This window comes from Pygoscelis adeliae, unplaced genomic scaffold, assembly GCF_000699105.1.
Source record: "Pygoscelis adeliae isolate BGI_AS28 unplaced genomic scaffold, ASM69910v1 Scaffold211, whole genome shotgun sequence".
NCBI lineage: Eukaryota > Metazoa > Chordata > Aves > Sphenisciformes > Spheniscidae > Pygoscelis > Pygoscelis adeliae.
In genome coordinates this window covers 322,909-337,630 of record NW_008824143.1, presented here as the reverse complement: position 1 = coordinate 337,630, position 14,722 = coordinate 322,909, and the positions used below count along the sequence as shown (strand labels likewise).

Here is a 14,722-nt window from a genome sequence, read left to right as displayed (position 1 = left end):
AGTTTGTTTTTAATGAGCTATAGAATTTGGGTCCATCTGAACCCCCCTCCCTGATCAAGCCCCTGACTTTTTGCTTCTTTACACAGCACCATGAGCCTAGGCTTGCTCTTTTATCAGTATGCCAAGCACTGTAAGGAGACCAATTCAGCTTACTTCTGCTTTAAAGCATTTCTTTCAAAGCACATGCCTGTCTGGGGTTTGGGAGACCAACTAGCACCGTGTTTAGGTGTTTCTGGACTCACATACACACACAAAAGGAAAGAGCATTTATACGGGAGTGACTAGCTGAAGACTCAGAGTTGTGGCAGAAGCCAAAACTTGAACCAAAGCTTCCCAAATCATTAGATCATTGTCAGAATAGTTTTCTGACATTGACAGTTTGTCAGTTTTCTCTGTATATAGGTGCATACCATTTACTCTTTTACTGAAGACATTGAGATTGAAAACAGAGAAGCAAAGCAATATACCAAAAGAGAAGATTGGGCTAGAAAAATGTAAATGTCAATTTTCTTAATTTTTCAGTATTAATAGTAAGTTGTTGCTGCTTTAAGTCACCAAAGCAGTACATAGTTTTGAAATACTAGCCATGCCATTGAATATAGACTATAGTAAAAATGAGAGCTCAGTATTTCTATCAGTGACCAGATATACTTGTAGCACTGACTCACCACCATTTATTTGAAGTGGAAATAACTGTCTGCAGTACACTATTATTGTTCCTATTTTCCTACAAAAACAATCACACCAGACTTCTCTTTTCCCCTTAGACTTTTATCATTCACCTGTTGAAATTGCAGAAGACATTAAGCATAAACAAAAGAAGATTGATCTCCTTTCAACTTGTGTTAACAGGGATATAAAAATAACATCCCAAATACCAGGGCGAAAAGCATGTGGTCATAAAATATCCACTTAAAAGCTGAAGAGGTGTTGATTCAACACTTGAAGAGGATTTCTTTTTTTAAATATATATATATATAAAACCAGGAAGGAAGTTCCTGAATTTTAGTATAAACAGACACCTCTGAGGTGGAGAGAGTATTACTGTTATGTCTTTAAAAGATTTTACTGATATTCAAATGGATTTTGTGTGTCTTGCATGCTGTTGGAAAAATCTGACAAGAAGGTTTATATAAATCCTAGTCCAACCATGGAGGGGAATCTCCTTGAATTTTCCAACATATCAAAAAGGTAGAGCACCACCTTATCTATTAACACTTCTAAAAGCTCTGCTTAGTGCCATTTTGCAAAATGAGAAGAGCTGAAGAGTAGAGCCACAGTTTACCTGGGCATCACCTTGCTTTTCAACAACTCTTAAATCCCTGTCAACAGATGAAGAATCTCAAGATATTGACTAATCTTATGAAAAGAAATGAAGGTACCTTCGATGAGATTGTAAATACCAGATTCCTATTACTAAGCAATGTTATCCTCAAGTCTTGGCTTGAAGAAAGCAATCAGAATCCCAGGAAGCAACAACTGAGGCTGACTTAACAGTACTGAAATAGGCTGCCCAACCTCATGCTTGGTTCTCACAGCAGTCCCTATTTGCTACATTTCCCCCCCTGCACAGCTGTAAGAGAGGAGAAGGTGGCTCAGGCTACCCAAGGCAGCCCATGCTGTGCTGATAGAGCATTGTCATGGCAGATGAATATTGCCACTCACCTATCTGGAGAAAACATTGCATAACAGTCATTTCTTGGGAGACAGTCAGCATGAATGCAAGTCACCATACCACTTAGTGTCCACACTTGTGTTCTGTTAGGTGCAAAACCCTGGCAGCATATTATAGGTGTGTCCTTTGATTTCTCAATAGATTGTGCCCACAGACTGAGGAATAGGTAGTACTTAACCCACTGGGTTGATGTAGGAGAGAACACTAAGCATGAAGTCACTGACCTGTCAAGTCTGCTGTCAGGCTTATATATTCTGCATTTTCCTTTTATTCCCATGCTGACATATTTACATCTCATTCCTTAATATTGCAGCTCTATGGCTTTAGTCTTCACCTACCACAGGAGTAACAAAATAAGACTCCTTTAGCATGGTAGCCTCCTCCATTGGAAAACAGACTTGATGCATAGCTAGGGACTTGATATGTCCCTCATCATGAAGCCCACACAGATTTTTCCAGAAATGACAGTAAGAGACATCTACTACAGATTTACTTAGCAGGCAACTGGAAGACAGACAAGACTTACAAACATGACCTTGTAATTATAGCACAAACTGTTTAGTGGGATCACTGTACAGGTATTGTAGCAACAGAGCTACAATCTTTTAGACACCATGCTTTTTCACAAAGTACAAATAGATTCACAAAATAGTTTCTTGCTCAAGTTAGCCTTCAACAGAAATTCCCTGTAGTATAATTCTGTTTAATATAAAGTTAAAAAGCAGACACTCATTATTGTATCTTTAGCCCTAAGGGATAATGTTCCATGCTAAGCAATAGCTTTCCTTAGAACAGGAAAATACAATATTGAATCTGAACTGTTTTCACATCACTGTTCAGATGCAAAGAAGAAACCAAGAAATTTTCCTCCCATTAAAAAAAAAGAGACAGGATAATCTGACAGGAGCTCCTAAGCATGATGTTCTCTAATAAGGAAGAATCCTTAACACTTTGTAGATAGAGTCCATGTATTAGCATTATTACTACTTCAGGTCTTAACTACAAGCTTTTTTCCCTGCAGGCTGACAGCTTACTCAGCTAAGCAGTCACTTATGCTACCTGTGAGTGATTTTCCCCCAACTAGGAAAGGCAACTTGACATTGCAGAGCCACAACACTCCTGCAAGAGCCACAGTTTACAGCTTTTCTGTCAATAGCCACTACAGGATCAAGTATGTTCCTCCCCATCTTGCTTCAAAAAACAATTTCTCTTACTGACATTAAGCTCCCTGCAATCCTTTGTTCATACTGAAACTTTAAAAAAGCTCAGTGATTTACAATTGACTTCACACCTGTTGCCACCTTCCTCCCCCTACCCCAAACCAGATGCTTCCAACTGCAAAGTGACTAGACACAAGTTTTGGGCATGTTAGTGAGCAGACTAGGTCAGGTGCCAGTCACACAAAAGACTAAGAGTTCAGCACTGTAGAGGAACACAAGAGAGAAACACGCTAATTTAAGTTAAAGACAAAGATACATTCATACTGGTTAGCTGACCCTTTTCTCAGTAGACACCTTCAATATATTTTCCCAGTAGATACTTTCGAGATGTCTTTGCTTGTAAGTCTGGGCAGGCTGTGCTTGCTTAGGCCATCTAACTGCAACTTCATAAAACTAAATAGTTCTTGTTTAGTCTCTGTCAAAAATCAGTGTATTCACCTACAGGGAGAAGAGACACGCACAGAAGTCTGTTACGTTACAACAGCAGTATGCTTGGTATTTCAGTAGTGTAATTTAAGATTGACACCAACCTGTGCTAGTTGTTTTCCTTCCTAACAAGCACTGCTCCAGATGACGCTTGCCCATGTGGATGTGGTTCTGCACTGCGGTCTAGTGAGACATTTCAGCTTTTAATTTTCTGTACAACACATGCTAGGGCTAGGGGTCTGTCATCTGACACAGCTCCTGAGAGCATGTGCTGTATTGCTGAGCAAAGATTCAGTAGTGACTTGAGTGGCTGTTTACTTACCAAGTCTGTGTTTCCCAGGATTGCATCTCCTTGGACAAAGAAAGCCTGAAGGCTGTTGCATAGTGCTGCAGATCACCACACTGCAGTGGAAATACAGCTACAAGACAAGAATATTTAAATTATGTGTAGGGCAGTCTTATTTGGCAAACATCTGATATGTGTACTGACCCCAAAGGAGATGAACTGAACACTGCTAAGTGGCTAGTCTTTATTTATTATTCTTATAGCGTTATGCCTTCAAGGAGGTGGCTAATAGCTCCAGGCAGCACCTGGCCAGCTGAGATATTACATAGCATTTGCTGCATGCACCGCTCCAGGCTCACATATCGGGACTGCCTACAGCACATGACAGAGCACAGAGACATCTCACCTGCTCTTGTAACAGAGTTGTGCCTTGTACAAAGGTGAACATCCTCACTTCAAATCTCTTTAGGTGCTGAGGAAATTTTACTCTGATACTATAGTTAACTTCATGGAAGACTGTTCTGTAGGAGTCTTCGCTGTTTTCACACCTTTTTGGGAAATTGAAAGACAACATGTTTAATTTAAACCTTCATCACTTCAACTGGATCTTTAAACAAGTCAAGGAGATAGACTACAGAGGAACTTCCCTCTCTCTGTTTTCCTCTGGCCATAGGGGCATGGATAGAGCCTCCCCCATTCATGGTTCCTGCCTTTGGCCACAGTCAGGGTTGCTTCTTGTTCTTTCTTTCCAGCTGGAAGCACTTCTGGCCACCCCCATGACCTGCTGCCGCCAGAAGGCATAGTCACTGTGCTTGACACCAACACGCTCTCCACAGCCTAGCAGCAATTGCACAGTCAGGACTAAATGATGCATCCAAGCTGATTTCTGTCCTCTTCCCCTTTCCTCCCACCTAAGGTAAGGGGCCTTGTGCTGAACAGTTACCAAATACAGGAGGGAAGCCCTCCTTACCCATTTATAAGGATGGGCCACTGTGGAAGGCTGTCCTGACTTCGGGAGTTTGTAGCCCAACAGTCATCCAGGTTTAGTTCCAGTCTTGCATCTTCGGGCTGGAGCAGTTCAACTTCAAAATACAGTGACTCCCTCAGGTATTTTACCACAGGATATTCTGATTCCTGATAGGGGTCTGAATAGGATTTCTCTAGAAGAGAGCATTGATGAGCAGGGTAAGTATTCATTAACTCTCTGCTTCACTCTTCTTTCCACCACCATTTACTCTGGCACAGTAATGATAAAATCTGGGAGAGCATATGGGTGTCAGCAAATGGGGATAGGATAGTAGAAAAATGAGAACTGGTAATGGAAGTAAAGATCTGAACTGTATTCCTTGGCTCTGAGGATCCAGAAGAGTCATTCTTCCTTCTGCAAAACCCCATTGGAGTAAGATGCTCATTCAAAACTGTCTTTAGAAAGTTACTAAAAAAAGATAAAAATGCATCAGGGCCGCTCCAGTCAGTGTGAGGGTTTGGTTCAGGCTTCAGTTAGCCCATTCTGCCAGTGTAGTTATCATTTTACAGCAGTAGTACATGTAGCTTCCTTCTCTGACACAGGTTACGATTATTTCGGTCAGTGCTAACTCTACTTAGCAACACTTAGGGAGTTGAAAGGGGAGAGAAACTGGTATCACACCCATTACACAAAACTTTTAGCATGCTGAGACCAAGCAGGAGAACAACACTTGTGTCAGTGATGACACAAGTGTCTGTCTGATCCACTATAGGTACTTGACCATTTGTATTGCATTCTGGAGTGGAAAACCTCTGTTAGAGGCCTTAAAGAGGTTTTGACTTGATCCTTGGAGATATTTAAAAGTCATCTGGCCATGGTCCTGGGTAACTTGCTCTAGGTGGCTCTGCTTGAGCAGGGGGGTTGGACAGATGACCTTCAGAGGTCCCTTCCCACCTCAACCATCTTGTGAAGTCTAATCATAATGTTACCTTTGAAAAGCTTCAATGAAAGAGCAAGAGAGCCAAACCCTGGCTTAATACTGGGTGGTGGGTTCTTCTTAGATTCATATCGGACATCAACAGTCTGCTTGATTGCATACGAGCATACAAATTTCAGTCTGAGGGAAGAGGTTTAACATTAGATTTTAGAAACCAAAATACCTTGGACAACCTTATTCCAGGGGATGACACTTACTGGTATACTGGTGTATCATTGCCAGGTCTGAAATAGAGTACATCGTTTTCATATATCATAGTTGTGCTATTGAACTGAAAGATACACATCATTACAGACAGGACAGTTACATTAGTTTACTTTGGTTTTGACACAATATCCACCCACATTTCTTCACTTGACTGGCAGATTGCCCTGAGCACAGCGTGCTTAGGAATGGCCAGAAATTACTGGCCAACAGCCCCATGCCTACTGAACTAAAGCTGACTACAGCTGACAGCTATGCCATAGTCAAGAAGGAACATATTATTAGCTAACAATACCTTGAACATGACCTAACACCCCAGAAAGGAGTGCACTGGGCCTAAGAGATCAGTTGTTTCTGTTGACAGAATCAGTGTCTAGCATAAGATGTACTTCTGCAAGTGTTAAGCTGCTTCTATGGTGACCTGAATTCGAGCATGATCTGATCCTTTATTATTTTGTCTGTTTTCTACTTATGTAGTAAGCAGGTGGCAGGAACAGGACCAATTCTAGTCTTGGGCCAGGTAGCCATTAGCAACACCTAACCATCTTTTGCAACGTATATCAACATCAACAGTGTAAACTCACATTCAAGTCCATTACTAAACAATTCAGAGGTGTCAAACTGAAGGCTAGTTTCAGAAAACACCTCTGGCCTTGAAAACTGTTTTTATGAAAAAAGAACTTCTGCCAGACTGAATTTAGTATCCTCAGAAAAGGAGTATAGATGTACTACTTAGCAAAGAGTCAGCTGTGACCTTCTTGCAGCTTCTGCTCAACTCTGAACCTCTGCCAATTCTAGTAATAACCCTACCCCAATGCAGAGTAAACTTCACGATTAAGCCCTTACCTTTCTACTTGTTCCACAAGTGTTCACATTGAACTTGAAGGTTGCAGTCTTCTCTGTCACTAGACTGGGTTTGCACTGTCTGTCCCTCAACACAAGCAGGCTGGTGTCCAGGTCTGCAATTCCTACTAATTTCACTGTAGTAATAACCACAGTGCCATTGGGCAGGCACTCTGAAAGAGAAAATACAGTTTTCCATACAAATCAGGACCCAAGCTCCCTTATTCTGTAGCCTAGCACAACAAAGAGGTTCTGCATGGATTCGCCAGCAATCGGTTTTGGCAGCTCATGAGGATTAAGTTTTGAGCAAGACTCTCTTCAGTACTAACACTTGATTTTCTTCAAGCTAACTGCCAGTAGAATGTGCACTACATGGGTGAAGTCTGTGATATCACTCACCTTTTTCCTCCCAGGTGGTCTCACCCCTCCCAAAGGGATATTTTTTAGACAAGATATTCAATACATTCAATCCAGATGAGTAGCTTTGGAATGACTAATTTATAAGATGACCCTCCCTACCCCTAACCCCACCCTGCCCCCCAAAAAACAACCACCCAAACAAAAAAACAACCCACCCAAAACAAAACCCCAAACCAACCCCAAAACCCCTTTAAGAGCTTCACGCTTTTGGAGGTGTGAGGGGAAGTAGATTTTTCCCACCTCCTTCCCCCTCTCCTGTACTAGACAGGATAGTAACTCCAATCTGTAATTTGACTTGCCTTGTAGTATATTACTTTGTAGGAAATCTGACAGGCAGATAGGGTATCACACAAGTGTAAACTCTAGAAACAAGCATGGGCTTGTGTGACTTAGTTATGCAACTCAAAGAGCATTAATAGCTAATCCCCAACATGTTATTACGTATTAGCTCTGAAGGTGAAAATCTGCAGGAAATTGAGAAGTCCCTCCTATTAGCCAAGGTGATGCCATCCTTCAAGGTTAAGTGGAGTGAAGCCTTTATTCCAGAGGTATGAAAATCCTAGAGATGACAATCACAGGTTAAACAAGAGAATAAAGACACACTGTTCAACTAGAGTATGCAAAAACTAAGAGGGCAGGTTATCACAAGCCAAAGGTAATGGTGCTTGATCAAGGTCAAATCCACAGGAGATTTTTTTTAATCTAGAAGCTGACACAGTAATCTTTTTCAGTCATTTTGCAGTAGAGCACAATACAAACTCCATGGCATGTACAATTGCCATTAAAGATAGCTCAGCATTAAAGTGCTTGCAGAATGTTGTTTTTTTTCTTGACTACTGTCAATATTAACCAAGGGAAATTAAAGTGTTCTTCCAAGGGCAGAAAATAGTCCTCCATTAATCCTTTCCTTTGAGATGGGCTTCAAAGTTTATTTTATGACCTTCAAGGACAGTCTATCATGTTCATATCTCACAGCTAGAGCATGTCTTTTATTAATTGCTACATGCTGGCATCCTTACCTCATAGTTCACATGGGAAGAAAGGAAAGGGACAGAGATTGCCAAGTGAGTGCCATTGTCCCTCAGGCTGTAGTTGTACTTCTGTGCAGCCTCTGGAGTCAAGTGCCAATCTGAGATGAAGGGTAGCCAGTTTTGGTCCACATTCCCACGAGTGATAACAAGACGAAGGTTCCTCCCATCACAAAATCCTCTTGCGCTGGGCAGTACTGTAATACAGTCAAGAGTCAGCCAGCATGTTAGCTGTCAGAGTTTAATAGGGCTGTTTAGGACTGACAGTGTCCCTGGCCGAAGTAAGCCCAGTTAACAGCTGAGTTCACAGCCAGGTTAGTACAGTTTTGCTCAAGTTCCACTAGTTTACCTGCATCTTTAACAGCGGACACTGTTATGACTGGAACAGTGAAGGTCTCACTTGTTGGATGGGTTATGAATGCAAGTGTGACATTCAGGGTGTGTGCTCTCATGTCTGCTCTCATGTACTAGGAAAATCATATTTAGAAATAAGAATCACCAAGTGATATCATCATTTCTATACCATGGTATGCTGCAGTGTCTTAATACAGACCTCTTTCTTAATGCTTGGTGCATCAAATGGGACTTTTATTACATAGGCTTTGCTTCCATTAGCATATCTGATCTCATGTGTTAGATACCCATGCTGAACAGCTTCAGGTACAGCAACAGTTGCACCATCAATGGTTAAGTTCACAAGCTCCACATCTGGGAGAAACCTTCCCACTGTCACATTCATTAGCCTCGCACTCAGATTTGAGTCTGAAAAGGAACACAGTAATATTAAGCTCTTATTGGTACCAAAATCTTCAGTAAATTCAACTTTAGGCTACTTACTGTTGGTTATAGCAAGTTCTACTTGTTCAAATGGTGTTTCTATTTCCTTAATGATAGTATGTTTGGTTAGTCCCCATTTGTTATCTTCCCACTGATGTTCCAAGAACAGGTTGATGGTGTATTTTGTTCCATGCTGTCCACTGCTCACAGAAGTCTAGAATTTCAAATCAACACCCTTTAGTATAATATTTATTTACATTAAAGTTGCATTGTAGCATCTCAAGGTCCAGCTAGAGCTACAGCTCCAAACAATTGTCCTTCTCAGCTCTGTGGCCCTGCTTTTATACTGGGAGAGAAGTCTGAAAAAACACCACCTTTGAGGAATCATGAACTCTTACGTGGCACTTGCTGTATCGCTATTATTGGCACTTGCTGTATCACTATTACAGGCTCTATTTTTGCTTAATAGTTTAAGATTATCTCAGAATACTCAGGAGACTTCCTTTTGAAAATTGTCCCCTGCTCCCAAGTTTCAAAGCAACAGGGGTCTTTCACGAGTGAAAGGGCTCCTCCTGCAACTTCCTTTGAAGTTCAGTTGTTACGTTTGCCCAGGATTCAGTTCACTCCAAGCAACTAGATTTAGACGTATAGTCTCAGCCCATCCCAATATCATACGGTCTGGTGGGCAACTGGGTTGTTCCCATTCCCTTAAGTGGTCCGCGTAAAATACGGCAGAACCCGTGCGTGCTTTACAGTCGAGTTAGGACTGTCTCCAAGGAGTATGACATCAGGACTAAAAGGTGAAAGCTCTGCATTAACCTGAGGAAGGAGACAAATCAATAGCTCTGTATAGAATTCTGTCCATCTGTGCTTGTAAGAAAAGAAGTTCTTCACAAAGTGGTGCTTACAAGAGCTATCTTTAGTCAGGACTTTTGGGATTAATATATTTTCTCTTCCCCTTCACCCCCATCTTTATTTGGAAGGAACAGGATGAAGAATTATTCCTTCCCAGAAAAAAAAGAATAAGAACAGAAAGAGTACTTTACCTGCCACCTAACATAAATGACTAACCTTGTAATAGCCACCTTCTGCACCTATTGGTATCTTCATTGTAATTGCATTTAAGTCATTTGATAACACATATTTTCTGGAAGCCATTTCTTTGGCAGAGAGCTTGTGTAGATCCACACCAGCTTCAACAAGCACATCCTTAAAGCCAGTTGCTCCAGCAGAAAGCGGTTGAATATATTTTGGAACAGTCCAGATGATTGTTTTGTTAGTGTAGCCCACACCATCTTAGGGACAAGATATGAAAGCTGTCAGCTCATTACTCTAGTTGTAAGTCAGTCCCTGTACATTTAAGCATTGGAGTAAGGTACTGTATTTCTCACCTACAGGACACGCCACAGCAGTATCCACCATCAGGATCATCCATCGCTGTTTGTAAAATGTACTTGATCTCACTGCAGAAAAGGTAATTCCCTGAGCCTGTAGGAAGAGATCTGGTTAGACCTACACATCCTGGCAGCTTGCTGGGACAGAATGAGCATACCAACCTCAACCAGCTGAATTTGCACAGCAGTGTATGGTATTCGCAGCAGAACCCTGGTGTCTGTGGTGTTGAGTCCGTAGCCTGCACTCCAAGCATCGCTTACAAGCAGAGCCTTTTTCTCTTCTGGCTGATGAAACACTATTTGCCATACTGAGGCTTCTCCTGCTTTTGCCTACCCAGAGAAATTCATCAGTAGTTTAAACATTCTGTTCAAAATAACTTCTTATTTACTACACTGAATGATTTACTGTATTGAACTGCCCAGCAGTTTTGTTGCCTTATTCTAAATACTGCTAGTGTGATACCACTCCAGCCTTCCCCTGCTCAGCCTCTCACAAACAGAAAACTTTCCACATTAAGAGCAATGGAGATTAACTGCACTGCTGCATTGCAAATATACAGTCCAAGAACAAAAAGGCCTATCTGCAGTTCACTCCTGGGCCATGAGGTCTTAGGGACAGTTTTTGTTGCACAGTCTCTTGCCTGGGGAAGACTTGATTTCTAGGCTTTTTGAGAAATCAGTTTCCATTTCTTCCTTGGAGACGTGGCCTGCAGCTGTCTGTATTTCTAACTTATAAAGCCTCTATGCTAAAACCACTTGGTACAGAAGTTCTGCCCTTCCAACTTAAATGCTTTTTGAAAGGACACTTTGTACTGTGCAGACATAGAACAGAAGGATGTTGTGCCAGAAGTAGCACTAGCTTTTACTAGGAAGAAAACCTGTAGTTTTACCTCTGGAAAGGCAAGAGTCCAGTCCTCAGGTTCATCTTGAATGAAGTCTTTTACAGTCTGTGGAACCTCCCTCCTGACAGAAACCTGAAGGGAAAAAGCCTCTGTAAGGGGTTTGCTGGTGGCACTTGTTTACTTGTCTCCAACACCCTGTAAGTCTTTTTCAATACTTTTAGAACAGTATAGGATTGAGAAGGGAGACTAGCATTTGCTAAAGGGAGGTTCCCACCCCCTTCAAGTAAAAAAAAAAAAAGGCATGAAATGCCATCATGCATGGTGCATTATCTATAGTCCACTTGATTTCAGGTTCTTTTTATTTTTAGCATATCTTCCCTTTTCTGCTTCCAGTTAAAGCCCATATCCTCTTCAAAGTGGAGTCCTTTGCCCTCCCCGCCCCCTTCTCCGCAGCAAATTCAGTAGGGAAACTTCCTTCAGAAAGTATACATCTGTTATCATCTCAAATAAGATTTGTTGAGGCAACATTCAGTGAGTTCAATCCATTAGCTCAACCTTTTGAATACTATTTCACAACTTTATTGGCTATTAATGCTGGCTGGTAGGCTACAGAAGCTTAATATAAATGTATCACTAAACTCAAGATGCATGCTGTGCATTCACTAGTGAGCTGTTTGCAGTGGGGCATTCAAATTCTGTTTCCAATACATGTTCCTAGCATCTAAAAAGCTTCCAAAGAGAGCATCTTCGAGTATTTACCTTCTTACCTTAAGTACCTTCCCATTTGTACTTCCAGTACATACCTCCATGTAGTTACTTTCACATACTAACTCTCTCGGACTCCACGGGCCATAACGGCAACTTGCACTTTTCAGATGAGTTGCAGTATTTTTCATGTCAGGAGTATGTGATGCTTTGAGTTGTATAGTTACTGTGAACACATCTTTCTGCATGGACAGAGGGAACGCTTGCTTGTTAGACCAATTTTTCCTAGTTAGACACCACCTACCCTTGTGAATTAAGAGTAACTTACAAAAGCCACCCACCAGCCTCTGCACAGAAGAGCAACTCCATACCGAAGCATTATTGTTTTCTATTTAGTTAACTACATAGGCTATATGCCTATAGGTATATAGCTACATAGCAACATAAATACTTTGTGAAGCAATTTCAACTTTTCACATAGCCCCAGAGCCAGACAAAAAAAAAAATTCTCCTTAAAATATAGCTGCTGTTGTGTTTTATGACATAGTAGCAGTGACCAAGCAACACAAGCAGCCAAAGCTTTTGAGCTTTTACCCTAACATATCTCAGACACTAAATATTAGAGCAGAGCGCAACACAGCTGCCAGAGAGAATTCCCTATTCTTATCCAGGAGAAAACAGTTGCCCTTCAAGGGCATATGTGATATGCTTCTTCATGCGTTCATCTGTAGGCCATTCAAATGTCAATGAATATTGACTATATAACCACAGAATATTCTCAGACCTTTGGATACGTTGAGGAGAATTAAATCATTTTCTGCTAATAGATGTTCAAGAGATCACAACACCTCAATTAATACCTAACAATAATTTGGTCATCTTTTGCATAAAGGTTGTATAAAACAGCACTGTAGTCAAAATGCCTATAATAGACTTACCTCTAAGCGAGAATGGCAGCTTAGTGCAGAAGCACGAAACTCAATGTTACGCCAATTGCTGTAAGTTACTGTATAGCCACACTGTGATGCCATGGCCTCATCTAGCTCCCAGGCTATGCCAGATTGATCTATGGGCAATTAGTGAAAAGCGGTATTAATGAGTATAATTCCTGCTCTGCAAACTCCCTCAGCAACCTGCCCTTGTCCCAGGGTTCAGCTGACCCTGCTCCAATACAGCCCAGCTGCATGCCCTGGGCTCAGACATAAAAGAGAATTGCAAAGTGGTGAAAAAGAGCTGTAACAAACTCTATAGAAAGTAAGAAAGGTAGAATTACAGACAGACTGGGACAGAGAACACTAGCAGCTCAAGGTCTGAAGATGGAAAAAAAATCTCCAATATGTAAAGATATTAAATTCTAAAGAGGCAAAAACCCCAGTAAGCACAGAACAGTCAGTTAGGTCATCAGTGTCCAAGTTGTCAGGATTGACAGATTATGACAACCTAGCAACATCAGGAGTCTCAACTGCGGCTAGCACAGGCCCATGTTTCTCTCTGATGCCTGCCTGGCCAACAGAGTCTCTTCAAGGGTCTAACCTGGATGACAAGCACACTAAAGCTTAGCTTGGATTTTGCTAGGCTACAAAACTGTCTTTGTGGGTTTTTTTTTTTAAACCTCTCTTCCAAAAGTAATTGCTTTATACTTTCAAGCTGTACATATCCCAGTTGCAGTGTCTTTATGTATGAAGACACCTGAACAAAGAACATACATTAAGTGGGTTTTTATACAAGTTTAAGATTCTAGACAGATGGATGTTAAGTTATGGACTATATCTAGCTAGACAGCTAACTAGCATAGACTAGTTCAAGGCTGAGTTTACATTTTATGCATATAGTCTTACACCTGATGATGTTTATAGCCCAAAAAGTTATCTCACTCCGCCCTTCCAGGGCACTCTGTGGTGCTTTCACTCAAATGCACCACTTGTTGATTACTAAGCCTGTAGCCAAAAGGCCCAGCTATTTTTTCTTAATTTCATTATGAATTTATATGCCTCCACCAGGTCCCGTAGCTGTAAGCAAAGAAAGCGGAGATCCACTAGTGCAAAATCAGTAATGTATTGCCAGCTTCAGCTAGTGAATTTTCAGAATAGTATGTGCTGTTACTGGGGAATATTTTTACCAGGAGGGAAATCCACCAGTGTTAACATGCCTAGAAACTACCATGTGCATTTTAATTTGAGTCCAAAGACAGCCATGATTAGACTTGATATTGCTAAAGTTATCACTCAACAAGGCTATGGGATAGATTATACAGAAATAAAGGTAGCATTTGGCTGTTACTTACAATGAGGTGCAGTCTACTAAGCTCTGTGATCTTAATATAATCCAGGGAATTCTAGTATAAGAGGACCTCAGCAAATTTTAAAAATTTCACCATGTTTAATTTCCTCTCCAAGTTCTTCTATATCAACTTACCAATAACAGAAAAAGATAAGTATTTGTCCTCAAAGTATTCTGCGCTCAGTGTTATACGCAAAAGGTTCCCCAAGCACTCCGAAATCATGGGTCCTGTGTTGAACGTATTGAAAGACTAGTAAGTAGGGGATTAAAGGTAACATACAAACAGAAATTTGTTGCTTCCCAGACTGCTTTATAAAGTCAGTGTTGCAACAGCCATATTCTAGCACACCTGGCCAGGAGGCATTAGAGGTTTTTTTTTTTAAACCAGCAATACTTCCAGGAAAAAAAGCCAGCTCTGAAATAAGTGTTCCAATAGTAACTGTCTGGTCAGCTGGCAATGCTACTTGCAGCAGCCAGCCATGGAAATAGGATTTTGGAACAGGGACAAGAATGTACTGAATTGGCTGCCCTAGTCTGAGCACTTTAAATGGAATAAAACAGAAGAAGAAAGTTAAGAAAGTCCTCCCACCCTCCTGAAAATGAGAAGAAACCTAGAAAACCCAAACCCCCAACCAACCAAACAAACCCCCCAAACAAA

At 41.2% G+C, this 14,722-nt stretch overlaps 1 protein-coding gene across 1 annotated transcript; it reads right to left on the bottom strand.

The window, feature by feature from the left end:
* Positions 1-3,313: 3,313 nt before the first annotated feature.
* On the bottom strand, positions 3,314-14,287 carry LOC103925618 (zona pellucida sperm-binding protein 2-like). Its single transcript, XM_009334353.1, has 19 exons — positions 14,200-14,287; positions 12,723-12,850; positions 11,883-12,026; positions 11,128-11,211; positions 10,400-10,567; positions 10,235-10,331; positions 9,915-10,138; positions 8,904-9,057; positions 8,620-8,828; positions 8,416-8,533; positions 8,058-8,263; positions 7,480-7,597; positions 6,622-6,791; positions 5,769-5,842; positions 5,564-5,691; positions 4,578-4,767; positions 4,014-4,155; positions 3,644-3,740; positions 3,314-3,333 (listed from the first exon to the last, which is right to left on the bottom strand). Exons 1-19 carry the CDS (start codon positions 14,285-14,287, stop codon positions 3,314-3,316), a joined length of 2,559 nt encoding a protein of 852 aa, XP_009332628.1.
* Positions 14,288-14,722: the final 435 nt, after the last annotated feature.

Bases quoted from the DNA above. Each gene is read 5' to 3' on its own strand.
- LOC103925618 (XM_009334353.1), bottom strand. From the start codon at position 14,287: ATGATTTCGGAGTGCTTGGGGAACCTTTTGCGTATAACACTGAGCGCA. The intron at 5,692-5,768 runs GTAAGTGTCATC...CTCTTCCCTCAG, and splicing joins AATGATACACCAGTATACCA to ACTGAAATTTGTATGCTCGT. The intron at 4,768-5,563 runs GTAACATTATGA...GCTCTCTTCTAG, and splicing joins TTCATTGAAGCTTTTCAAAG to AGAAATCCTATTCAGACCCC.